The sequence below is a fragment of the Alosa sapidissima genome, chromosome 2, assembly GCF_018492685.1.
Source record: "Alosa sapidissima isolate fAloSap1 chromosome 2, fAloSap1.pri, whole genome shotgun sequence".
Lineage (NCBI taxonomy): Eukaryota > Metazoa > Chordata > Actinopteri > Clupeiformes > Clupeidae > Alosa > Alosa sapidissima.
Genome location: NC_055958.1, coordinates 16001072 through 16027928, shown reverse-complemented (window position 1 = coordinate 16027928; position 26857 = coordinate 16001072). Strand labels below are relative to the sequence as shown.

General features: G+C 44.5%; 1 protein-coding gene and 1 long non-coding RNA gene across 2 annotated transcripts in view; one reads left to right on the top strand and one right to left on the bottom strand.

Moving 5' to 3' along the window:
• Positions 1-5980, bottom strand: part of pdia5 (protein disulfide isomerase family A, member 5) — a 48254-nt gene extending 42274 nt beyond the window's left edge. The window contains exon 1 of the mRNA XM_042084675.1: positions 5858-5980. Within this exon, the coding sequence (XP_041940609.1) occupies positions 5858-5923 (66 nt within the window). The 5' untranslated portion in view covers positions 5924-5980. The remainder of the gene's footprint in view (positions 1-5857) is intronic.
• A 456-nt stretch (positions 5981-6436) lies between these two features.
• Positions 6437-26857, top strand: part of LOC121704081 — a 49278-nt gene continuing 28857 nt past the window's right edge. Inside the window, exons 1-2 of the long non-coding RNA XR_006030225.1 lie at positions 6437-6518; positions 6971-7142. This is a non-coding gene — a long non-coding RNA (uncharacterized LOC121704081). The remainder of the gene's footprint in view (positions 6519-6970; positions 7143-26857) is intronic.

The following is a 26857-nucleotide window of genomic DNA, read 5'->3' as shown; positions in this document are numbered from 1 at the left end:
AAATATTTTTAAGGATGGCCTTACTTGCTGTCCCTCACAAACACCTCAGCTCACTGCTTGGTGAAGCTGGCTGCTGCCCACTAACATGTTGTGTCCCCCCCCATAAATACAAAAAAAGGGTGTGTGTGTGTTTGTGTGTGTGTTTGTGTGTGTGTGATAGAGGGAGAGAAAATGAAGGAGAGAGAAAAAGTGAGAGAGAGAGGGATGAAAGGGAGAGAGGAGGCGGGAGTGAAAAAGGGGCCGGATGTCATAAAATATTCCAACTGATTGATTCAATGCATGTGCCTGATCCTCTCCACACACTCTGTGAGGGGGTACTTCAGGAAAATCACATCAGAACACGGAATTAAATTACAGAAACATGATGGAACAGAGAAAGAGAAAGAAGAGAAGAGAAGAGAAGAGAAGAGAGAGAGAGAGAAAGAAGAGATGACAGAGAGAGAGAGAGAGAGAGAGAGAGAGAAAGAAAGAAGAGATGACAGAGAGAGAGATAGGAGAGAGAGAGAGAGAGATAGGAGAGAGAGAGAGAGAGAGAGATAGGAGAGAGAGAGAGAGAGAGAGAGAGAGAGAGAGATAGGAGAGAGAGAGAGAGAGAGAGAATGGAACCCATCACCTGTCCACACCTCAGCAGAGCAGCGGAGGAGTAGCCAAGTAGCATTAATCACACGAGGAGAAGATGGCCCTTGGGGATGGTCCTCAGAGCTCCACACAAAGGTGACAAGTCAGGACTGATTAGGCCAAGGACACTCTGAGGCACCAAACCACACCTGACCCCTGTGCGACTGACTCATGTCGTCTCTCGCCAGTGCCCCGAGACAAGACAGGATGGGGGTGGCAGGGAAAAGTAAAATGGCAACATGCAACACAGGAAAGTTCTCTACCTTTGACAGCAGGGCGTGTGTTCAAGGTCAGTAGCAGCATGGCATGAAACTCAAGGTGAAAGGAGGTGTTGAGCTTTTCAGACCCATTGTAGCCCACAGTGCACACACACACACAAATCCATATCAATGAGTTTAGCCTAAACTAGATAGGTGTCACTTCCAATGCAGTACAAACAAGAGTACACATTTTAGGCAGATTTAGGCACATTTAGGCAGATTTAGGCACATTGTTTGCTGCCTTGCTGCCCCCCCCCCCCCCCCCCCCCCCCCCCCCACACACACACACACACAAAAAAAAGCTTATAGTTGAGCTGGGTAACACAGGTGACATGGCTCTGTAAACACTAAAGGTGCTAGACTGCCCCAGACATATTCAAAGACAGACAGGCAGGCAGGCAGGCTGTCAAAAAACGGCCTGCAGTTCTATCCATTTGTGGACACGAACCCTAGAGAGATGCTGGTATTGTGAGAAGGAGAAAAGAAAAAAAGGGGGGGGTATAGCAGAGTCCATACAGCACCCCCGTCTTTTTTTGGTCCAGCCCACATCTCTTCACACGTATACAGTCGGAGAGGAAGGAGCGTTGGCCGCGCCAAAGAAAAAGAGGGCACGGACGACTAGCAATCATCACGGTCCCTACCTGTCACAAAAGCAGCCCCTTTTCAGCTTTCACCGTGCCACTGGGTTGAATGGGGGCATTATGCTAATAACACAGGAGCCTACACAAGGCTGCCCTTGTTGCAGTCATCCATTAAGGAGCCCTCACCAGGAGAGCACACACTACTGTACACTGCAGGATGATGGGAGAGTGAGCAAGAGAGCACTGCTCTATGCGTCCGTGTCGCGCAACATTGCTTCTGACTGATAAACTGGTACAGCACCAACCTTGAGCAAATAACTAAGAACAATCAGCCAAAGGGCGGAGGGGTCACTAAAGTTTAACGTCCACTGATATGATAGGCAGTGATAATACATATGCAGACAGAGCAGAGGCGTTGCAGAGGATTTATCTGGATATATCTGGAAGTGTATACATGATCATCTTTCCTCCCTGCTATGTCCAGACGAGCTGCTTATTTTCTTAGTTCTACTGATTAACTGGAGAACAAACAGTCCCATAAAAACAGACACAAGCAAAGAGTGCAAGAATGTAATGGGTACAGTAAAAAAGGACACTCATTAAAATAATCTATGCTGCAATGCTGTATGAGAAGTATATGCAAGAACTATAGACACAGATGAGTTGTCAAACTTTACATATAAAACAAATACAACATAAGACTAAAATAGAACTTGTGAGGTCTTGTGTGGACACACACTACAAAATTAGAGCGAACATGTAAATCCTATTCTGTATAACTACCCCTCAACTGTGCAGTGCTAACGTGGATGGGGAAACTTTTTGAGCAATGTTGCTGGGCAACCACACAACTGGTTCAATATGTTCTGATTGTATGATCATGATAATTTGCCTACTGATTCTCCAAATCAGTGGTAATATGCCAAAACAATATTTAGGAACATTGTGTACTTACATTACATTTATTCATTTGGCGGATGCGTTTATCCAAAGCGACTTACATCAATGGAATAACATTTAAGCTATTAACATTTAAGCATTTTAATATTTAAGCCACAGAGCTACAACTACAGCAATAGAATAACATTTAAGCTATTAACATTTAAGCCTTTTAACATTTAAACTTTTAAACTACAGAGTTATAACTACAGCATTAGAATAATGGTTTGTCGTGTATTGCACACTAATAAAATGTTCTGAAACTTGTTTAAGCAGACAACTGGAATAGCACACGGCAGGGTACGAAATCGAAGTTTGCTTTTATTAACACAGCCACTTATCTTGCCAACATCACAATACCAAGAGAGCGCCCCGGAGGCGGATACTGATTATACTTTGGTGAACAAACCAATCAGAGACCTCCACTGTCTCATTACCAATCACAGATGGCACAACTACAAAACGAATACCGTTTAGTTATTTCTGTGTTCAGAACACCACATGTTTAAACTACAGTGCAGAGGAGACTATAGCTAGGAATTAACACTGTATCTGTCAAAACTACCACTAGAGGATAGGAGTGCCTACATATTAAGTACTCAAAGTATGGAGGAGGAGAAGTAGAAGAGGAAGTAGAGAGGGAAAAGAGGGAAGTGGAGAGTGAAGAGTGTGGGTAAGTGTGTATTAGGTGTGTGAGGTTGTCATAAGCGCTAGGAGAGGAGGTATTCTTGGAAGAGTTGTGTCTTCAAGAGGTCTTTGAAGATAGAGAGGGACGCCCCTGCTCTGATGGAACTTGGCAGCTCGTTCCACAATCATTCGCTTTAGTTTGTAGTCTCTGACCTTGTAATTCTAGGAAACTGTTGTATGTTCTGTGATCACTGTGACACTGAGAGCATTGCATCAAACATTACAAACATGGACACCATGTGCTCTGTCACATGTGAAATGTAAAAAACAGTCTTCTATAAACAGGTATCTATTTCAGAACAAAATCCTGCTTCTACACAATACTGCACCAGAGAACCTGGTTTGCACAGTCTGTGGAGACCACAGCCGCAAATGTCGACAGGTTTCCTCGTAAAGTAGCTTTCTTTATTAGATGCTTCACTTCACTGTTGCTTGTACGTGCAGAGGAGATTTGGGGAGCAACTAATGTATAAATGCAAATGGGGAAGAAAAAAACCTGCGGATTAGCACTCCAAGCCCTTGCAGTGTGAAGGTACCCTTCTCTGTCGTTCTGCTTTGGAAAAGATTCTCCTCCAGCTCTCCATTCAGACACTGAGCAGATGCTCTCATTCATGTGTGTCATGTTACGTGATGGAGCCTGCAGCTCGCAGAGCAAAAAAGGAGCCCCACTGGAAAGACGCAAACATCTGAGACGGCACGCATCACTGTTTGCCCTCGTCATTTTCTCCAGCTTGCCTACCTTAAGAGTCAGCTGTAAAATGCATAAAAAATGCATGAATGGGCCTTCGCTAGTCTGCCCAGCTGGCAAGGTCATCCATTCTGCTCTCTGTTTTAACCACAGAGGCTTATAGAGTTGAGGACATGACCCCAACAGATATTTTCACTCTTGCAGTGCCCAGTGATATGTTCTGACATCTTCCCTACTTTGTTTTCGATTGTCTATATTACTCTGTGAACTCTACAACTTAGATGCGTCTGAGGGCCTTCCATGGTTCTTTTTACTCAATGTTAAAACCGCCATCTTTGTATGCAAGTCTCCACGTGGATTGACCTTCAGAGAGACTGGGAACACCTGATCTAATGAGAATATGAGAGAACACTCCTAACGTATCAAGGTCACATCCACACTGATGAGCGAATCATCGGCCTTAATAAACAGCGTCATGCCGAGGATGCGCCACGCTTCCTCCTCTCCCCGTGTCGGTGACAAATCTGCATAATAGATACCATCCCATCTTCAGTTATAGGCCACCACACTGAATCAGCACTTCCGCTCCAGCATTTGTGGAATGGGCCCAATCATTTTCCTGATTAATGAGCCGACTATACAGACCCTAGTTAATGTATGTGTGTGTGTGTGTGTGTGTTCTCGTAGGGGGTGGGTGCCATACCACCAATAACTGTCCATCACTGCAACCTGACCATTGATATGCTGAGCTGACAAAGCACAGAGAAGGACCTGGCGATGGCAATGGCTACACATTAGCCCTACCTCAACCGTGCGTGACTGATGCGAGCAGGGAGGGCAAGTGGACACAGTGCACCTGGAATAAAGAGCGCTAGGTATTCGTAGCCAAGGCACACTGAGGCGGAGCAGAGAGCACTTACCACTGCCATGGTGGGGTGGCCCCAGAATTGGCCGCCCTGGTGGTTGCAGTTGTGGTGGCTATGTGGCAGAGCAGGAGGAGGGTGGGGGGGGTCTCTCTGAGATTAAGAGATTTGAGGAATTCCTCTGACAGGGGGGGAGCTGTGCAGATGGCCTCTGCATGACAGAATGGTCCACTCTCTAAAACCCTCTCACCCAACAGCGTGGCCACTTCCTCAGCACTCTTGAGAATCCACCTTTGTTTGCCTTGTCATGTCAAAACAGGATGTGGAACAGGAAAGGTCCCAGAGTGCCAGATCTCACTGACGTGGCAGTACAGTTACAATAGACCCTGCCTAATTTGATACACTGCAAATACTGTCAGGAGAGCTAGATTAGCTGGTCTACTGAGGACAAAGATGTTCAAAACAGCAGCCAGTGGCTCTCTTGAGGACGTCACATAACCCATGTTAGTCATTCCTCACTTTCAGTTTTGAGAAGTGAAAATTGAGAAATGTTAATTCATTTATTGTCGACAGCAGGTTTCTGCATATTACTACAAAATTTCTGACCACGCCTACCAAAAAGGTTTTGCTCAAGACCAACGAAAGGTCAAAGTAATTGGATACATTTCTGAAGCATCACTGGATACACTGTAGCAATCTCATCCCTGTCACAAGATCATGGGCCAGTGAGTGGACGTGTGCGTTCCACTCAAGTCTGCCTTTTTCTGAGGCAAAATACATAAAGCTCAACGACAACAATCCACCTCGGATTGAAATTCACGTCCTTAAATCCAACATTATTTTCGCCCAACATACACATTCCAACTAGTCCAGGGCGAGTTAAGAAGTCGTCGGAGCTCGAGAGGCAACTGACGACACAATAATGATGACACTCGTTAACGTACTATAGATTTGGATTTCTCCAGACATGTTTAACAAAAATACAAGTGAATGGTAAGAGTGATGCAACAATGATCATGTTTCGATGGGTGTTGATACGCCAACTTCGGTTTCAAATGATCAATGGTCTGTCCTTCTCTGACTGTCAACTTTACCTTTCAGAAAAAGGCTACGTTGCGAGTAGTGATGACTATCAGATATTAACAGAAGAAACCCATTGCCATATGGTTGCATGTAACAGGGTGGTAATCCAAAGTATTGCAATAAGAACTGGCGACTTACCAGCAAAACGATAATATACATCTCGAGATCTCTCATCCGTCTCTCGTGGCGGGTCCAAGAAGCCATGATACCGCTGCCACGTCTGGTTGCGCAGGCGCAATTCCTTTCCCAGTGATTCCAAAGAAGGTCGGAAACGTTCCTGGGAAATGTAGTTATCTAGAGAATATATTAGCAAATTGCAAACGTGGAACTACCGGCAGCTATGTATTTAAGCAGACCCTTTAGTGTCAGTGCTGGGTGCTTTTTTGCGTTAAGAATGAAAAACAATGTGTATTTTTATTATAAATATAATATTAATAGGCTTCTAGTCTTTCCGTGGGTAGATTCGTTTGCTTCTCATACTTGTTGTTGATGCGATTAATATGCATTCCACTACAAACTTCAAGCTCTGATTTTAGGGCGATAGTGCCAACAGCCTTTTTAAATGTTTAAAAGCCTTAGACCGTCCACTATCTCATGGAAGCTATAGCGCTACCTGGTGCCACCACCTGGAAAGGTGCAACAGGGCTGAGTATTGATAACACAGCCTTCTAAAATTGTCGACAATCAAGCCCCCCCCCCCCCCATTTGTGAATGACCAAAGATTCCCAAGGGCCATGCTTTGATGGGCGACGCTTCTCTTGACGTTCCTATAAGATTATTTTTCATGTAGTGGAACACGGTGAGGTAACAGATCGAACTTAATTTGTACGGTTTCCAAACTGCATCTGGAATATTTTTTTTCTGACTCAGTGAAGCGGTAAAATGACTGTGCCTGATTTCTTTCTTTTTTTAAACAAAAAGTTGAAAAAAAGTTTTTCTTTGATCTAACCTATGTTAAGTTAGGTCTCATAAAACTTCTCGTGAAAAGAAATAAAGAGCGCAAACAGTTAATTAATTGCTCTGGCACCTCATACAAGATCAAAATGGGCGAGTCCATCTTGACAAATGGGTGTACGTTAAGTTCGCGCAAAAAAACACTTCGAAACTGACGATTTTACTACAGTAAAGGGCTAAACCCCAAATAATTGTCCGCCGATCCATGGATATCAAAACAAATATTTGGACCGCGTCGAAATAGCTCTAGTTCAACGTCATATGTTTTTGAACCCCCCCTATTTGCGTCAGTTGCAGGTAGTCTTGTAGTGGTTTCATCTGGTGAAGAGCGCACAGTTACCAGCTGCAGGTCGTCCTGTTCGAAGCGTAGACATCACCGGGATACATCACTACAGAGGATAGGACCAAAATCTCTTTCTTTTCAGTGCATCACAGTTACAAATTGTAGGAAAAACCAACACAAGGAAAGGTAAGTGCCAGTTTCCGTTTTATACTGTTTTATAACAGATAACGCAATGGTCACGTCTTGAGAACAAGAGACTTCAATGAACTTTTTGTATCCTCAGTCAGTCACCGACTGTCAAAGTATTCACCGCACATCTTAAACGCATATAACAAGACAATTCACGGTAAGCAATTGTAACTTCAGGCATCGAGTCATGGAAAGTGTTGCTTAATATTGATATTAGTATTTTTTGTTAATTTATAGGACATTCACGTGCATGGGTAGGAGCTCGGAATCCTGATAACCTCCGCAAGGATGTTATTATAATAGCCTAGCTGAAAATGCATGCGTAAAAGTAACGTTACGTTAATGCATATGTAGATTTATATTATCAAGTGCAGCCTATATCGACATAACCTTACAGCACAAATTAGTCATCAGTGACAGGTACATTTGCTGGTATCTCATTTATATATATATATATATATATATATATATATATATATATATATATATATATATATATATATATATTTGTCTACATATCTAACGACAAAGACAGCATGCTGGCGGAAGATGTTTTATTCTTACGGATGCAGCTTTACTTGCCACTCACGTATCTTTCTGGGATCAGAATGGTTTTGGGGGGCTCAAGAACCGTAACATTGTCACGGTCCAAAGGCTGTCAAGTTCGTTTATTATTATTTCTTTGGTGGACTAGAGTAGGCTATACTACTTGTTAGTTTTATTCCATGACATGTGGTCTGTGCATGTTTTGGTACTGATTTCTGTAACGTATTTTGTTTACCATTGTTGCTCACTGGTTGTTTTTTATTCAGGATAATGCTCCACGTTGAATTCAGTGACATGCACCAACAAATTACTTTGTTTGGCAAAAATCTGGTTATTATTTTTTAAAAGGACCTCATTTTTATTGGCCGCAAGTGAAACTCTTTGCATTATGGTTGTCACTGAACGGTCTTGACTGACGTCTCGACTTATTGTTTTCTAGAGCATTACGATCACGCTGTGTATCTTGAAATTTACATTATGTTGACTGAAGAACAATATCGTTTGTCTACACTATATTTATTTAAAGCTTTTCGCACAAAATAGCGCAGTACAAAATATGTTCTTGTGTTCATTTTTAGCAAATGAGGGAGACTGACCGTACCTAGCGGGTAGCTGTAGGCTCTACAGCGGACAAAGATGTTCGTAAGCAGTGTAGAAGATAACTGAAAGAGTTTAATTGAAATCGAGACGGTGAAATGCGCATAGTTTTTCTGTAGCTTAAATTTTCATTTTAGTGGTTACCACATTTCGGAAGACCGCACATGGTTGCGATGGCTGCACAGAGGCTGTGTATAAGCTTTTCTAGTAATTGTCTTTCAATTGGTGAGAAGAAAGCTGTTGCCTCAGTGGAATTGCCTAGTCTAACGCGGTCCTGTGCTACGTGCATGAACTATGAATGAGTGACACATTAATTTCAACCCGTTAGTTTACCTCTTACTTATTTGTAGCATAGCGTTTTATAATTCTCTAGGCGGGTTCGCGAAACCTTGCTTTCTGAAATTAAAGTTGAAAATGAAGACTGGCTGGATATTTCAACACAATTGTCAACTGTCTCTCCAGTCAATGTCAGTAGAGGGCAGAAACGAGCAGCCATGTGCGCGATATAAGAGTTTAAAAAAATCATTCATAACAATTTACAGGTCAGGTGTAGGAACTTATACCAATTTTTCGAACTTTTTGGAACAGTAGGCCTACGCAGTGTGAGTTGTGAGCGTGGCACACATCTCATTCCGTACTCTCTCTGTACCATTTCTTTAACACCGTAAACGTTTTATACAGCTAAGACAGTCCGCAGTGTTTCTTGTAAAAACGCAGTGTCTTGGACAGTCCGAGGGACTGTCCGCGCTTGCTGATTGATTGTTTTTCAGCCTGTCTACAGTGGAACAGCCAGCACATCTGTTCTGGCAAAATGAGAAGCAGCTGCATCGATATATTGTCATTGTGTTGGGCTTAGTTGATGCATGTGTCTTCTCGATTTGGTGACCACACAAACATTAATCTGATACTGCCGGCCGTTCTGTATTCTCGTCGTCACAGTATTTTGTTACTCTTGAGAACAGCTGAATGGACAAGTCGGAAACGACTGAAGAATCCACATCTGGCTTAATAGTAAATTAGTTGTAAAATGGCACCGTTTTGGCTTGTTGCATGTTCCAGGAAACATTCACAAGAGCAGTGGGGAAAACATTTCTCAAACTAATAAAACCTTTCTTTCTGTCTTTCTTTCTTTCTCTTTTTCTCTTTCTACTAAGCACATTATCATCAACACTTATTAGGTTGTAGATGCTCTTCTGTAAAATCATCCACCTGAACATCATTAGGCCTTTTCACACAGAGATCCCGCTAAATTTGCGGGAAAAGGAGACGTCTTTTTGCCGTCTTTTTGTGTCTGAAAGCGAGGTGAAAATTTGCCGGCCTGCTGATCTGTTCACATAATGCGGCATTTTGGGGAGCCAGAAGGCAGGATCAGCTATAGTAAATTGTGACGTGCAACAGGGGGCGTGTAGAGTGATAGTCGTAGGCCTTATTATGCGTGCGTGGGGCTTCAGATACAGCAGGTGTGTGATTTCAAAAACCATGGCGGGAGAACCGACTGCACTTTGGTTAGCTTGCATTTGCTTTGCTGTTGCTGTTAGAATGTTAAATTCTTGCGATAGATGTCTTCAGACAATAAAAAGTAATTTGGAAGGGAAATTGAAGAGAAGAGTTGCCCTTGCATTCGCCGTGATTTCCCTTTGAAAATCAGAGGTTCACAGGCTACTGTGGCCTTGGTCAGTGGCGCCGCCAGCCGTAATCCACAATTTATTCATGAAATCGTTCAATATTACAACAATAAAAAATAGCTTGTGTATTGTCTTAATTGAAACATACTTCGCGCACAAATGATAGCCTAGGGCAAAGAGAATGAACATCTCAACATAAGGATACATTAGAAGATGATTGGTGTAAACTTTGTGACACGACGTGATATAAGCAGTTCTGGCGCTTCTAAACGCAACGTTTAGTTCCATTCAGTCATAAATCATTTAAGCATAGGCCTAGTGCTCGTCATGAAAAGAAAACAGCAGCTTAATATTTTTTCAGGTGTTTAACAGTAGGCCTAGGCGCACTGTTAGCAGTTATGCCATCCTGTCACTGTTTGGAACATCGCAGTTCGGGTTGATAAGATTCAGTTAATGTGAGTATGGATCGTCTCAAAGTTTGGGACAACCAAACAGCAGTGTAGGCAAAGCAAATCCTAATTGTTAGGTTACCATAGCTGTCTTTTCTCTAGGCCTGGGCCTATCGGAAATCGCGACATAAGCACATTGGTTTCTTTTTTTCTTTCTTGTTCGCGTGTTGGGTAGTGAAGCGATAACGCATTTAAAGCAGTACATCATGTGAGCCAGAGCCGATATGGCCAGAGCTGCTGCTCTGTATAAGTATTCTGTCCCACCCAAACTACTTGCTAAGTAGCCTATTATCACAGACATCACATGTATCACACGAAAGAGCTTTTTCTCAGCTTTTAAACGATGTTAGTGGTTAGTTGTTGTGGTAAACGGTTCGCGAGAAAAGTAACTTTAATTTAATCATATTTTTTGCGCCCGTCTCCCTACCCATTCATCTTGGTGGAATACTTCGCGAACTTTACCTCAACACATGACAAACCATATATCAGAATAAACAGCAGACCTTATCGAACACAAAGGTGTAACGCATGCCCCTGTACAGTTAGCCATTCCAGAGTAATCCGGTTTTAAATTTGCAGCAATGTCTTTATGCATGTCTCCAACTTTGCGGTTCCTAATGTGTTTAAATTGTTCAATAGGTCTACATGATTTTATAACAGGCCAAATACAAAACAAATGTTACAAATATCGCCTAGATATCTGTAAGCATTACAATCAGAGGATATACATATAGGGCACACAGACGCTCATGAGTTCATGCTTTCTTTTTTCGCTGGATTTTAGGATGGCCTATTATGACAACTGATTGCATTCCAAGCTACAGTCAACTCTAGCAGGCATTGAATGACTGGAGACTTTGTGAATTTATAGATTGACATAATGTGCTGTCTCTGCTATTGCTGCTTTTGATCAGTTAGATTTTTTTGCAACCTCCTGTTGTGGGCTGGACATAGCGTCGAAATGCCCGCCCAGATTCCACTTTCCGCCTTGACCCATTCACACTGGTGCCGGAACGAAAAAACTCGGCAAAATGTCTAGTGGGCTTGGTAGTAAATTTGGCGAGACACTTTGTCCAGCCGTTCCGCCTCGGTCTATGTGAAAGGGACAGTCGTTCCGCGATTCTGGTAGCCTGGCTAGCGCCACCACTTCTCAATGAGACGTGGTCTGGGAACCAAACGTTCATTTTCTCGTATTTGAAAAAAAATGCCCAGATCCGTTTATTGGGTGCCACGGATGTCTATCAAATGCGTCTGTGCATAGCTCATCATCGTCTTGCTTTCCCACCTATTCTGTGATTGGTTCCCTATCTCAGGCGAAAATTTGCTCCATGGTCTCCAGGCTGCCTTAGCAGCGTGAATCAAATCGCGCGCAAGGTAGCATGGGAACACCCAGGCTACGATTCTGGTACATAAAATCGCGGCGATTTCGCCAGTGTGAACTTTTGCTGCCATCACCTTTAGATTTATATAGTTTTTCACTGTACATCTACACCTATCAATCTCCCAAGTGAAAGACTGCACCAGGCAGACAAAGTGCCGACTGCTGAGACAGAGTTGCTCCTTGCATCTCTCATAAGCTGCACAGACTCTGTAATTTGGCTCAACAAATTCTTTTACTATTTACATTTACAAGTGAATGGAATTAGTACTTTATCTCAAACCAGTGATTGTTGTTGGCAAGAGTTCCCACCCACCAGGCACCACCGACCTGTCGTGCCAAATGGCACCTGGACAATTTATCACTCTACTATGATGCAGCCCTTGGGCAGCCGCCTGTGTGCCGGTTTCTTATTGTGTGTCCCGAACCGTACAGTCAGTGTGGGGAAGAACTGCATTGTGAAAGAGGCAGTGAATAGGCACACATAGGCCTACATAGTTTCATTCTGACTCACTTCTCAAAGAGAGTTGTCCCAGCCACAAGTTTTTTGGTGAAACGTGATAAGGACAGTGTCTGGAGTCCATTTTGTGTGTGTGTGTGTGTGTGTGTGCACCCGCGGCTCTGCTTGAACACCTCTCGCAGCTAGAGCTCATTTGTCTGTGAGTTCTGTCGTGCTTGTCTCTCGCAACAAATGTGTCTATTAATATTCATACATCACCCCCCCCCCCCCCCCCCCCCCCCCCCACAGACGAGTCGATTCAAGTGTTTGCCTAGGATGCAGAGGCCTTCCTTTCAAATGGAAGAAAGGTTTTCATCTTTAATGGACTTATGAGGGCCCTTGGCGGAGGGGAGGGGAGGGCACGAGCACAGCATGGTTAGGGTTTGTCTGAGCGCAAATGTGAAGGGCGGCCTCGTCTGGACAAGGGATGACAGAACCTGGGTGCCATAGTAACAGGAGTGGAATACGAGTGGGTGAGGGTGATGGTGGTTGTGGTGGCTCCGTCAACCGCATCTGATATCTGCATAAATTATTTCTATTCATTAATAAGTTGAGGCTAGTAATGACTCTTTGGCCCTCATCAAAGTTTCAATGGTGCATATTTAAGACGTGCCATCTGAATTATTTCTAATGTGGTGGCGTCGATTGAGAGGAGACAGAGGAGAATAAAAGTTTTATGGAATGGAATTGGAGCTATATCGTGGAACTGATATTACCATATGGACAGAAAGGACTGGGCGAAGATGGAGATAAAGGTGCCCAGGATGCAGTATTTCTGACTTGAGTTGGATGGGCTCGGTATCACGGAAGATAAGACGCTCGAAAGATCCATTGCACACGTTTGGACCACTGCCTGGATATCTAGATAAAGATCCCCCTACACAAGCTGTAAAAGTTTTCAGAGATTTCAATGTTGTGTTTCTTGTGCCCAAACTCTAACTTAAACAAACAGCTTAAGTGTAGTGTAGTGTAGAACTTGAAAGTATCTTTGATTAATCCTCTCATCGGGCAGTGTCATCAAATAGGTATTCTATTCTGCTGAAAAATATACAGTATACAGTAGCAGCAAATTGCAATCACAACTGCACTCTTAGAGACTGAAAGCTTTATAAAAGGGTTAACTTGCTTCTACTGATAAGAGCAGTGGCCTTCTAATTGTCAGCAGGTAAGCTTAACTGTTCAGCTTACCAAATTATGCAGGTTAAATAGTCAGTAATCACATTGCCAGCTCAGGTGTACACTTTCAGACATTGTACACTGCTGTAGAGAGCCGTCTGTTGCTAACAACATGAGATACTCTCTTCTGCTCTCCAAATGAAATGTTTTCCCATCAATTTGGCACAATTTTCAATTTGTGATCAGCTTTCACATTTCAAAATGTGGTCACTCATTAGCGATTCTCTAACTGAGCAATGCATCAGCCAAACCTGATTTGTTTTAATGGTCTTCATCTTCTGTCTGTGAGTTGTCTGTGCTACAGACATTCTCTTACTCTTGGCGTTTCAGTTAAGGCCTCAGCCACATTGTGTATGCTGTCACATGTCAAAGAGAAATTTCTCTTTGTTCTGCCCCTCTTTTTTTTCCTTCTCTTTTCCCTCCCTTCCGTTACCTTTCCTTTCCTTTTCTTTCTTGTGTTTTTGTATTCCGTACTCCCTGTGCTCCGGGTGAAATGCTTAGCAAAAGTTTCTTCTGGTGGCCCTCTGCATTCCAAGAAACAGCAGGCCGGTCGGTCGGTCCAGGCAGAGCTGGAGCAGCACAATAACGGACGCCCTGAATGCCACCACTAGGCAGTGACTGGCACTGACGTGCCTCCCTCTGGTGAGAACAACGCGCCCAGACCAGGGGGGGTGGTGGGGTGGGCTCAGGCCTGTGTGAAGGAGCGCTGCCATGAAAAGCAGGTCCAGGTTTATATACAAATGATAATAAGGTGGAGCTCAGCACTTAAGGAGCAAGGTTAACCTCATGTCACCTTAAACCTTAGTGTCTGATGAAGATGGTAAGGGCATGAGCTCAGAGGATTGAGTGTGTTATCATTTAAATCTACCCCACTAGTCTGATTGCGGATCATCATTTTTGTGCATGACTCTAAAAAAAGTTGCTCTGTGGTCTGTAAGTTGTATAGCACCTGGACATTCTCTCATTTCAGTAGCAATCTCTTTTTGTAGTTTTCTTTTAAACTTCACAAGATGAAATGGACTGCATCAAGAAGCTAAAGTGGAATACTAGAGCAGTGTGGCAGAGGACTTGGAAACATCGGGCCACTTATTTTCTGATCTTCTACTCAGACCAAAGAAGAGGAAATGGCTTTGAATGCACTTGGCACATTCTGCCTGTTCTGACATTATATCTGCCCTGCCACTTCGATTGCTTTTCAGTCTCTAGAGAGGTCACTGTGACCTTTTTTTTTTTTTTGTTGTACGGTGAGGTTTGTTTCACTCAGTGAATGGGAATAGCTGGGTGAATCTGCCCTCACCTCCACAATGCAATAGGAAGAATGGAAGCAGATGAGTTGGCGATGTCCTCTCCTGCCCTCCGTCAAACTATGAAGGCTCACTGAAAATTAAGTGGGATGGATGCTAATGAATTAATGTCTGTGGTCTTTCAGACGCTCGTGCATTGCCACTGTTCATTGCCCCCCCCCCCCCCCTTTTTTTTTTACTCTGCCGCTGGCTGTGTCTGGCTTTTTGGTTGTCAGTCTGAAACCTGGTCCTGACGGGCGACTGCACGGCTCTGTGCCTGTGAAAGGGGATCCAGCAATATGGTCGGGGAACCCTCCACTGTCTGCAAGTCTAATTAATACCTAATGTGATTGACTGGAGCTCAGTTTGTGGCCAGGGCCTGTTTAATCATACTGTTTGCTTGTAAGACAAAGAAATGAATTTCAGCACTGTACTCTGGTGTGTGTGTGTGTGTGTGTGTCCTGCATCCCCACAATTGTTGTCCACAAAAATACTTGTTTACTTGAAGGCAAATAATCTATATAATTTAAACATTATTTTTCACGGTTCTTCTTTTCGTTTTTGTTTCTTGTCCCTACTATATTCACCCCCACCCTGTCAAATCCAACGGAGGGAGTGTGGTTGCATGTTAGTGGACGTGAAGGCATGCGCCCTTTCTCTCCCTCGGTGCTCTGTTCAGGGAAACAAGGCTTCAGTAAGGAGAAAGGAAGAGTGGGGGAGAGAGAGGGGAGGGGGGGGGGACCAGAATGCTCCCACAGTTGATTTGGCCATTGTGGGGGGAGGAACACTATTTCTATTGATGGTATTGACGGTGAAGCCCCCCAAAAGCTGAAGAAAGGGGGCCCTTTCAGTGCAGTGGGCGAGCCCTACAAAACTATGGGAGATGGGTGTTAAAGCTTTTGTGGGGTGCGGTGGGAACATTGTCCACGCTTTGGTGATTTAATACCTTCAGGTCCTGGGGCTCGGACTATCTCCGCTGGCAAAGTGAGCTGCCAAGCCTGTCCCGTCGTGATCTAAGGGGCTTCAGGTTTACGCTCGCGTCGCCATATAACAAGTGCACTGCATAGGGGGAAGTGATATACAATCCTCCTCGACGAGTCTCTTCCATTTGCCTGCGGTGTTGGTAATAAAAATATGCTTTGAAGCCTCTGTGCTGTGTGGCCACACACCTGCATTGGCTGATGTTTTTTTATTTTTTATTCCTGACTGTAGAGCCCTGTTGTCCCTGGCCATGTAAAGTTTGGGCTGAACAGTCATTATATTTAGTCGAGCAAGGCAGCCGAAGTGGTTTACCCATGTGAAGCAAACCAAGTATAAACAGGCATCCCCTTAAGAGGAGTGCTGTAGCACCATCAGGGCCTTGCTAACGGACGTGTTCAATTTAAAGTTAATGTGGCCTTATCCATCACTGTGGTGGCAAAAGTAACTTCTTATGGCCCAGCTTTAATTTCAGTCTTTAGCCTCTTCTTTTACTAGGAGATTTAATAATTGATGGAGGCTATGAAGGCTATGTCACCCCACCCCCGAAGCCTACCAAAAAACAGTGAAAGTGCCTTGGCGGCATCCAGGGAGATGTGCTGTGGAATGCTGAGGAGATGGAATGAGGTTGGAATGCGTTGGAGGGTAAAGCATGCCTTCATTATCGACTCCTGAGATCGAGTTTCTGGAAATAAAGGTGAACCTCATTAAGGCCATTTTCTCTCACTGGTTTCTTCCCACCTGATTTCTTTCTGCATGGCGCAAGATTGAGAGCTGCAATATCTGTGTGTGTGTGTTCAGAATTTATCTGATGGAACAGCTAATCCGTTCAGATCGGTTTTCAGTAGACTGGATGTATTCATCGCGAAATGGGAAGCAGCCGGCTCCCTCTCTCAAGTGCACCAACCATCATTAAGGCTGAAGAATAATATCTTCAAACATGATCAAGGATCTAAAATGAGTTAAAGTGTAGTCATTTGATGTGAACTAAAAGCAATCTAAGATATTTTATAGTCATTATTCAGACAAATTGGATCCAATTTTAGCTGCCGATATTGGGGGCATAGTCCTCCGATAACATCTGGGCGTACTGTTTTCTCAGGCAGAGAGGATCGCTCCCTAGCACATTTTTCTTCATCTGCATTCATTTCTGAGAAGACGGGGTGGGTTTTCTGGATTCTTGGAAATGAATGCTAGGGACTAAAGAATGCTAAGTAGACGGTCTAACGACTGCCTTTCATAAATAATGCATCAGTAAGCCAAACCTATGTCACATACACACTTTTCCCCTAAACACACCCTTGGGACTAGTGTAAAAAGCACACATCAAATGCAGTGAGAGTCGTCTCTCCTGTTTGGAGTTGTAAGTATGTAGATGATGGCCAGCCTGCATGAATGGTGAAACATGCCCCTTAGACAAACAAATTATTCTTTGCAAGCCAAAGGCTTCATGGTGAGAGTAGCCACAGCTGGCATATTAAAACATGGAACAAATACTTGAAGGCCTGGAGAGAAATTATTGAACGCACAAAGGTCAAGAAAAAGACAAGAAGACTTGCACTTATTTTGGATACTGCCCTGAAAAGAGAGTGGCTTTTTTTGGATTTGTTAAATCTTGAATGCATGCATGTCTGAGAGCAGATATGTCGATAAAACCTTTTCAGTTGCATTTACATGTTTCATTACAAACTGCACCCCCCCCCCATAGCCCACCCACATTGATTCCATTTATATCAAATCCATAAGAGGTGAGTCCATAATTGCTTTTTGCCCCCCCCCCATACTCATTCTTAGCGCAGCTCGATCACTGGGGCCATTTGTATTGAATTTGATGCTAAAATAACACAAGGCTACTTGACAAAAAGTCTTTGTGTATTTTACAAGCAATAGCTGAGCAGTGGCATTGGAAAAGAATATTGGGTACTTTAGCTTAAAGAGAAGGACCTCTGCAGCAACAAAAAAAGCTACAGAGTCAGACCACCATACAGATGGCAGCAATCCTTGAGTTGTGGTGGTTATTTGTTTTTTGACTGCTTCCTTGAGATTCCCCTCGATAGCATAGGGAATTTGTTGGGTTGAGGGATGAATGCCTTGGGCTTGTTAGTCACTGTTTGAAATGTAGTTATAACAATGGCAGGAGTGCCAGAGCAAGTAGAATGTGTAAAAATATTCATCGAGGCCATTGAGGTGTTGTAAAAAGCCTCATGTATCAGCTTGCATCGTTGCACAATAAGTGGCGAAGTGGGAAGTACAGGCGTCTCCTAGTGGTCAATGCTGATTGGTTAAAAGCTGGTCCATTCATGCCATACCATATAGCACAGTACAAGGATGATACTGTATAGAAGCACCACAGCTGGTCCAAAATGTCTGAAGTACCCTTCCTCACCTTCATTCTGTCTAACTCTAGCTCTTCAGTGCTAACGTTCACAGCTTGACCATCCTCCTCTATGTGTTAGCATGTTTAGCATGATTGTTGGACGTTTCTATGGTGATAAGTACCTTGCTGCTCAGGCACAAAAGGCTAGCCTGACTCTCATACCTGGTTAGGGCCTACTGCGAGAGTGATTAATGTGCAATCAAGTGGGCACTGTAATTTTGAGACTCCCCCGTCTGCATCCTCCCAGCGCCCAGTGCCGCGAGTAGCTTGCGCACAGACAAACATTAAAAGCCACACTCGCTGTGTGAGGCTTGATTTCACTCAGCTAGACTGCTTGTTCATGCAATGAATTGTCCCTGTATACCACATAATTCTTACCCGAGGTCATCTCTCTCTCTCTCTCTTTCTTTTTCTTTCATTCTCTCTCTCTCCCTCCCTATTTTTCTGTTTTTGAAATTACTGCAGTTAATTTCTCCCGATTCCTCTGAATATCCACCCATAGAATTTCACAAAAAGGACAACTGCTCTCAAGAGAGTGGTGAAGGGTAGCTGCAGCTCAGTCACAGGGAGGGTGTTTAATTTAGCTTGTTAATAAGGAAATAGCCTCGATAAAACACTGCAAGCCACACATCTGCATGGGCCAGATAAGACCAGACCTGACCTCGTCTTCAGTCTTAATGCAGTCTCTCTGTGTACCTCAACATGTTTAGTGTATGAATATGTACCTGAAGCACTTTTCGCCTCATTATTTAGCTGTCTCCATGCACAGATGACTTCGCTGCTGGGTGGAAAATAAGACAATGCTATCACTTGTTAAGTATTGCAAGTATGTTTGGCAGACGTTATTTGTGAGCACATTTCTACACATCCACTCAGTGCTGTGTTGTAACATAGAAATCAGGGTTTTTCTAGTTTGCTTCTAGGGCACTTAACATTTCCACTTTTTTTTATAGCTAGGGCTGCATTTTAATAGGAAATAGGAACCTATCCAAGCTATAAACTATAGGATTAATATTTAAATACTAATTAAAAACATTCCTTAATCTGGATGCTCATACTTGACTTGAAATTAAGCATAGAAGGACACTGGCCCCTGTAAACTTGGTAAAGCCCTCAAACCTAGTCACACTGATCAACATCATCAACATGTTCACACAGAAGAGTGATCATCAACATGTTACACACACACACACACACACACACACACACTTCCACACACTCCCTACGAGTAAAGTGCCACTATGACATGCATGTGCAAGTCTGAGTCAGAGCGTTTGATGTCTCTAAGTAAATACGTGGGCTACGGGGCCTCCCCCTCTCAAAGTGGAGTGGCATGCCTTGGACAAGGGCCCCATTCAGCGCTTCCCAAGAGGGGTGTGCGGAGAGGTTTTGTGGAAGTTCAGGGAGGCTAGGAGAGGGGTGGTTTGAGAAGGGGGTGGTTTGGGGAGAGGGGTGGTTGGGGAGAGGGGGTTTGGGGAGAGGGGTGGTTGGAGAGGTGGGATGGTTCGGAGAGAGGGGTGGTTGGGGTGGTGGGGCAGGGGACTGACCTGCATGCCAACCGGCACTGTTCTACAAAGGCCCTCAACGAGACTCTGGGAGCACCTCCTGGCTCTCATAGTGTGGAAGATGGTTATGAATACGTTGTCAGAACAGTGATATATCAAGTCTTCAAATCCCAGACATCAAACAATTCTCCCCAAGGAGTGTGTGTGTGTGTGTGTGTGTTCACCAAGAGGGAACAATCGCAGATGATGGGGGGGGGGGGGGGGGGGGGGGGGTCTGTTCTCTCTCTCTCTCTCTCTCTCTCTCTCTCTCTCTCTCTCTCTCTCTCCCTCCCTCCCTCCTTCTCTCATGTTTTTGTATTGGCGGGAGACATTGGGGTTATGTGTATTTGCTTAGTCTGAAGCATCCGCTGTGTTTATGTAGCAGGCGCCCTGCCTCCAAACCTTGTCACGTAGCTGTGAAGGCACGATTAGTGGGACTTTGTTCATACTGAGTTTACTTCAGTGTGGACACGTACGGATGGATGTCTACCCTAGACTATCCACACTCGTATAAACTGCTTGCACGGAAGCAAGGGCGAGCTACCCCTCAGTTCATACATATTTGCTAGCAGCCACGGAGTACATATTGGCGCGCAGATGGGATGTGGTAGGGGGTGCGCTGCATGTGGAGCCTGGCTGGGCACAGTTTCCCATTGAGGTCATTTGGGTTTGAAATTGAGGCTTTGCTTGTGGTAACAGAGACGGTGATGTATTGCGTTCCCGCAACCAGCGAGTGTGACTACTTCAGACAGGGTCCAAGTGGAGCAGCATGGCTGGCCTCTGGCAGAACAGAAAGGGGGGGGGGGGGGGGGGCCGCCCTCGCCACTCAACCTGTCAGTTCCTCAATCCTTCCTGTGAGATTTCCACTTTCAAGTTGTGGTTTGTGGAGCCGCGGTGTCAGTCACAGTGTACCGGAAAGACGTCGGAAGGGTTGTAATGTCAGACCGATGTCCCTGGTGAGGAAGAGGGGGGTGGGGAGTGGTAGACTGAGGTCAGGGGAGTTCAACCTCGCTGGCCTTGACCCCCACAGTCCTCACTGCAGACACGTCTCTCAGAACAGGCCCCTGCAAAAAACCCCACAGTCTCTCACTGTGTGACCGTGACCACAGTAGTATCGGCGGCGGTGGCAGCTGATGTTGCCACTTCAGCAGAGACACGTCGCCCCTATTTATTAGAGCTCTGGAAAATGACAGAGCTGCCACTCGTTCTGCCTCACCGAGGATAAAGAAGATGTGCAACACAGGCAGACAGCCAATTTGTGCTACTGTTATGTTGTTTTTTTCACCTCCTCTCCTTTTCCGTGAGATTCTGAAGTGTGTCGTCTTACAAATATTCAAAGGGCTGTTCTAAATCGCCAGTCTTTTGTGCTGATGTAGAACAAGTGGATGCAAAATGACATGCAGTATAGCAATGATGGAACTGCAGGTGGAGACACACCTTGTCGGAACCACTACGTGTAATTTCAACCGAACTGCGCAGCTGGGTCTAAGCATCCACAATCTTTATTCATCAGCTTGTCACTACCTCTTCCTAAGTGAATTTCCTCCTTTTTGTTAGAAAAGTTTTCTCAGATTTTTTCCCCCTGTATGTGAGAAAGTGAATTGAACCATCAATTTTGACAGAGGCGGCTTTGCCTGAGGATAGTGACTGACTGTAGGGTGTGACGCTCCCACAATTCCCCTCCCCTCCTCTCCCCCCTCCACCCTTCCTCTTCCTGCCAGTTAGCTCTGAGTTGAGCGTCTTCCAGTATCGTTATTGGATCTCCTCCACTAACGAGCTACGAGGCCTGGCAGAGATTTATCTGCACGTTTAAACGTGTGTCTGATCCCCCCCCCCCCAACCCCGCCTCAATCTCCCCCATCTCCTGCCTAGCCCCATCGGCTATCGCTCTCCTCCCGCAGACGCTCCCTCTGAAGTCTTAATCAGGACATTGTAAGAGACACCACGCTGCTGAACACAATACCCCTCTCGCTGCTCAACCCCCACCCCTATCCTCCATCGTCACCACTCACCACCACCCTCCAGTCCCACCCCCCCCCCCCCCCACCTCTTTGAGTCCCACCACCCTCCAGTCCCACCCCCCCCCCCCCCCCCCACCTCTTTGAGTCCCTGTGGGAGGCACACACAGGCCCGGCTGCTCTCACTCTACCCCCCACTCCTAGAGTGGAGGAACACGGAGCTAGTGGCACTAAGGCAGCACCAAGGTCAAACACAACTCACTCACTCACTCACTCACTCACTCACTCACACACACACACACACACACACACACACACACACACACACACACACACACACACACACACACACACACACACAAGCACATGCATGCAAATATACACACACACACTCTGATGAAATGAGTACCTTAATGTGGCCACTGTAATTGCTTCCTATAGGATTATCTGCTAAGCAACTGGATGCACTGCTCATGTAGTGTGCTGTTCCGAGCTGGTGCGTCTTGCTCCCCATTAGTATGCCTAAGCAGGGGAGCTGGCAGCGGCTGGTGTCCCAAAAGAAAGCAAAGACACTCATAACAGGCTATGTTTACTCTGGCAGGCCTTGATGCACAGTTTGGATTTTTTGCCTTGCCGTTTTTTTTTTGTTTTTTTTTGGACTGCCTGTTTACATTGATGTTTCAAAGTGGCCCATATCAGATTTGTGTTTACATGGTCCACTAATTTTGGTCACCAAAATGAAAGCAAACATAAAGACAGACAAATAATGCAAGCTTGTGCTATTTTATGGATTTGTACTATTTCAGTGGCTAGTTGTTTTACTTTCATTTCCGAAGTATCTTGAGAAGTGTGCAGGTTAACTTATCGGTTTTATTTTAAAGCGAAAAAAGAAAGTGGAGGGTCATTATTCCAGCTTTTCCATCTCCGGTTTTATTTTAATTTCACCGTTGTGCAGGTGAAAGCAACATTATGTGTAATATAAAAGGTTAAAGATTGTTGGCATTTTCAACGATGTGCAAGTTGAAAATGACAGGGAATATCCGATCTGTCCATTTAGATGACATTGGCACATATCCGATTCATATCTGATTTGTTTCCACATATGAAGGAGGCCTAAAACCGATCTGGAAATATCAAAATCCTTGTACTTTTTTCTTGTTTGCATGTTCATGATGCAGATCTGTGCCACAGTTGATTTTTTGGAAAATCGTAATTGGGTCACATTTAACTAACGGTGTAAACGTAGCCTAAGAGGTGATGCACTGAATGATTTAACCTGTTTACCATCCCCCTCTGAAGACTTGCAGAATCAAGGCTGAATGTTCTGATAATAGGACTTCATGGATTTATAGGCTCTCTTGATCTGTTGTTTCTGGCTGCCACACTGTCAGATGTTCTTTGTGAAATTCTTTCACACACTCCGATGTGGTTTTGAATGTGTGCCCAAAAAACCTGTTTGACCACATTCACAGTCTTGCATTAACAAAACCTCTTCGATGTTTTTCTGTTACCTGTCACTCTGTTAGATTATACAGCATGAGCACGATCAGGAGGCCATTCGATAAGCTGGGCTCAGAGGATGGGTCAGTCATAGGTCATAGATTTTCACTGAATTTGTTACGCGTGGGCTGAACAGCCGAAGCTTTTTGAGCTTGTTAAAATATCAAGTGGTCTTCAGTAAAAGTCAAAGCGCTCGTGTCTGGGGACATTTGTGCAGTTTTGGTCACGGCCACAGTCTGGGAATAAGTGATTTGCACAGAAGCATTAATTACACCCCTCGTCTGTTGGGAAGAAGGGAGCACGTCCTTTGGTTTTTGTGCTCCATTTTTCTGTAATTACTTATTGGATAAAGCTCTTCCATTCAGTGGCTTCGATTCAATTTCGCCATTGGAGTGTTTCGCTACGTTTACGAGCCTTGCAACACCGTGCTAACACCACAGGACAGTTTAGTGGGGGGGGGGGCAGGTCATTGATTGCATTAAGATTTCCAGCAAGCAGTCAGTTGGGTTTTGATTTACTCTGCCTTTGAAGAATGTGGTGTTTGATCTTGGCAGATGGCAGACAAGAGAAGACCTTGAAGTAGAACTTAGATTGAGGTATTTGCGTTTTGTTAGGCATCTGATTCTGTGTTAATGCATTTGTTGTTGAATGCTCTTGCACAGCAGACTTACAGACAGGAAAATTTTTTCTAATTTAAGCCTCCCTCAGGTGATTATTTTTTCATGTTTTCTTGGATTTATTTATTTTTGTAAAAGACCTACATTTAATTTAGTTGATATTTGTGGGTTTATAGCTTTGAATCATGTATATATCCAAATATACCTTCACAAACACATACCTTTACAAGTACATGTGTACACACATTCTCTCTCTTTTTCTCTCTCTCTCTCTCTCTCTCACTCGTTCCATCTTGAAAGCCTCTCTTTGAAACCAATTTAATAGACTTCTTCTGGCACTTTGCATGTGATTTAAACCCCCTGTGTACTTGGAAATGTAATGTTAATTGCCAGGTTTTGTAATTTCAGTAAGAGTTGTTAAGCTAGTGTGTCTGTACAAATACAGAATAATTCAGTCATCCTCCCCTGGCGTCTCTCAAACCTTTTAACACCTTCATACTTAACTTGTTTTTTTTTATTATCATTCTTCAACATGTCTATGGACCCTTTCAAGAGAGTTCCATTATCAGCATCATAGTTGGCCCCACAAGACTTCCGTTTTAACATTCCATATGTTATCTTAATGCAGAGGAAGTAGATTGGGGCCCAAATAAAACGTTCAAGCATTGTTTTTGTTTTTATTGTTGAAAGAGTCTATACTGACGTATGCATCTCTCTCCAGGCCCTCAGTACCTTTTAAAAGATCATACCAAGCAAGAGGTCTTTCATCCAGCTATGAAAACATAAGCCCAAAGCCCCCATGCTCCTTCCCCTAGACTGTTTATTGGCCGTGCTGTAAGCAGGTGTGTTTTTTCACTGGGCCCAGTCCAGTCCTGATGCTCTTGGCCGGAGTGCACCTGAACACCACACCAGTGGATGATGAATGGCCCTCTCACTTTATTCCCTCTCCCTCTCTGATGCTGAACGCCTGCACAATGTCTCCTCTCTCAATTTTCTTTCTTTCTTTCTTTCTTTCTTTCTTTCTTTCTTTCTTTCTTTCCCCCCATCCTGTCCATCAGTGGCTGTAGTAAATGGAGTTTCTGTAAGGGGGTGTGATGAGCAGCAGTGGGAGTATGACCTGGCCTGCCTGTCGGAGTCTTAAAGGTATTAGATGGTTGCCACGTAGGTCAGAGTACACGGTGTCTGTCTGAGCTCTTGCCTTCTAAGAGCTACACATGTTTATTGGAAACGCCAGTGTTCTCAGCCCCACATCCCACACACACACTGGACCATCATGAGTTTTTCTTTTGGTTTATTTGTTTGCAAAAGGGATGGTGCACAAGATTGCATCCAAATAGCATTCCCCACTCAGACATTGAGGGCCTGTCCACACGGAGACGCTTTTTAGGTTAAACGCAGAGGTTTTGCTTCGTCTTGGCCGAGCGTCCAAACGAATCCTGTAAACGCACTGCCCGAAACCGCACTTTTCTGAAACCTGGTCCCAGAGTGGAGAAATCTGAAACCGTAGCCCGTTTGAGTTCGTTTAGACAGCGAAACCGCACATCCTGCTTGCGTATCGATGATGTCATCGCCACACCTCAGCTGCCCTGGACTTGCACTTATAGTATTGCCTAACAATACTAGTTTTCATACATGACATTACCTACGATTACACTCCGTGTTTTTTTATGCATTCTAGCTACTGTCAGTGACGCGAGAGAACTTAAGTTATTAGGAAAGTGCGGTGTAAGTTTAGGCTACATTAATTTGTGCGTAGTGCCAGTGTCATTCATTTATTTTACATGTCTTACAACATATATACATGCATTCACAGTCGAGTGAAATCAGATATAAGCATACAAAGACGCTTAGAACTCACGTTAAGCCGATGGTAGCACACTGAATGCGAATGCACGATTTGATGCAGGCAAAAGTATTGACTGTTACTAACGAAGGTTTTATAGCAATATTATAAATGTGGCGACAGAATAGCCTAGAACTTGGGTAAGCCTTGCGTTTAGTAGCCTAATTGCGGTGATGGCCAAAACTAATGTGAATCACGGACTATCCTACAACCAAAGAAAGTAAAGGTGATTAGTAGGCCTACCTGCGTTAGCCAAATAAAGGACGGGACTGCACCCTTCACAAACCGTAAAATAAAGTTTATTAGTTTTACAGTTGACTACAGTTGACCGTTCACCATCAGTCCACACAAACAATTCTGGTTTCCTTGCACTAGCCATTTCACCGTAGCCTATTCTGTCTGTTTTTAAAGCGCACGTTTTGCAAGTTTTGGTGAATTTCTGAAAAGACACAGTGCCACCTATAGGCCTGGGGTATGAAGTAACGTGTTGAGTCGTGTTGAGATGGATCCGTTTGGACGCAAATATTCTTGATACGGTTCCAGGGAAGACGGAGGAAAAAAAGATCGGTTTGGTACGTGTGGACTAGGCCTGATACTGTGTAACCCCCAACCCCCCCCCCCCCCCCCTCTGCGCTTCTTCTCCACTGTGGTGTCGGGGGTTGTTATTTGCCCCCCCCGCGCTTCTTCTCCACTGTGGTGTCGGGGGTTGTTATTTGGCCCGTGGTGGGAGGGCGTAATGACTGCAGCTCCTCTCCTCTCCCGTTCGTCCCGGCGAGGGGCCTGGGCAGCAGCATCAGCAGGAGCAGCGCAGGGCGCTCCGGGAGGACACTGCCTTTTGTCCCCAGCTAATATGCACCACGCACCCCTGCAGACCAACAGAGGAGGGAGAGGTGTGGGGAGAAAGAGGTGTGAAGTAGAAAATGATGCCCATGTTGGCTTTTTTTGTTGTTTTTTTTTTTGGTTGAGTTGCTGAGTGCATTGAGAGTTCTACCATTTCTTTCATCTTTTGGTAGACACTGAGAACAGAGTGCTCTCCTCCTGTCTCCGGTCCCATTCTCTGCAGTGTGCGGGTCTCTCGTGATGTTTTTTCCTCCGTTTTAGGATGTTGTTGATTGTCCAGGCGTGAAGCCAGTTTGTTTTTATCCCCCCCCCCTTAAAAAAAAGAACGCTGGATGCAGTGCTAAACAACAACTGTATTGTGTCTTCTCTCCATCTCCCAATGCTCTCTATCCATCCCACTCTCCATCTCTCCCTCTACCTCTCTCCCTCTCTACCTCTATCCATCTCTTAGTTCGCCTCACCTGCGGGAGAGCTTTAAATAGCTTGTTTCCCTGGCAGACTC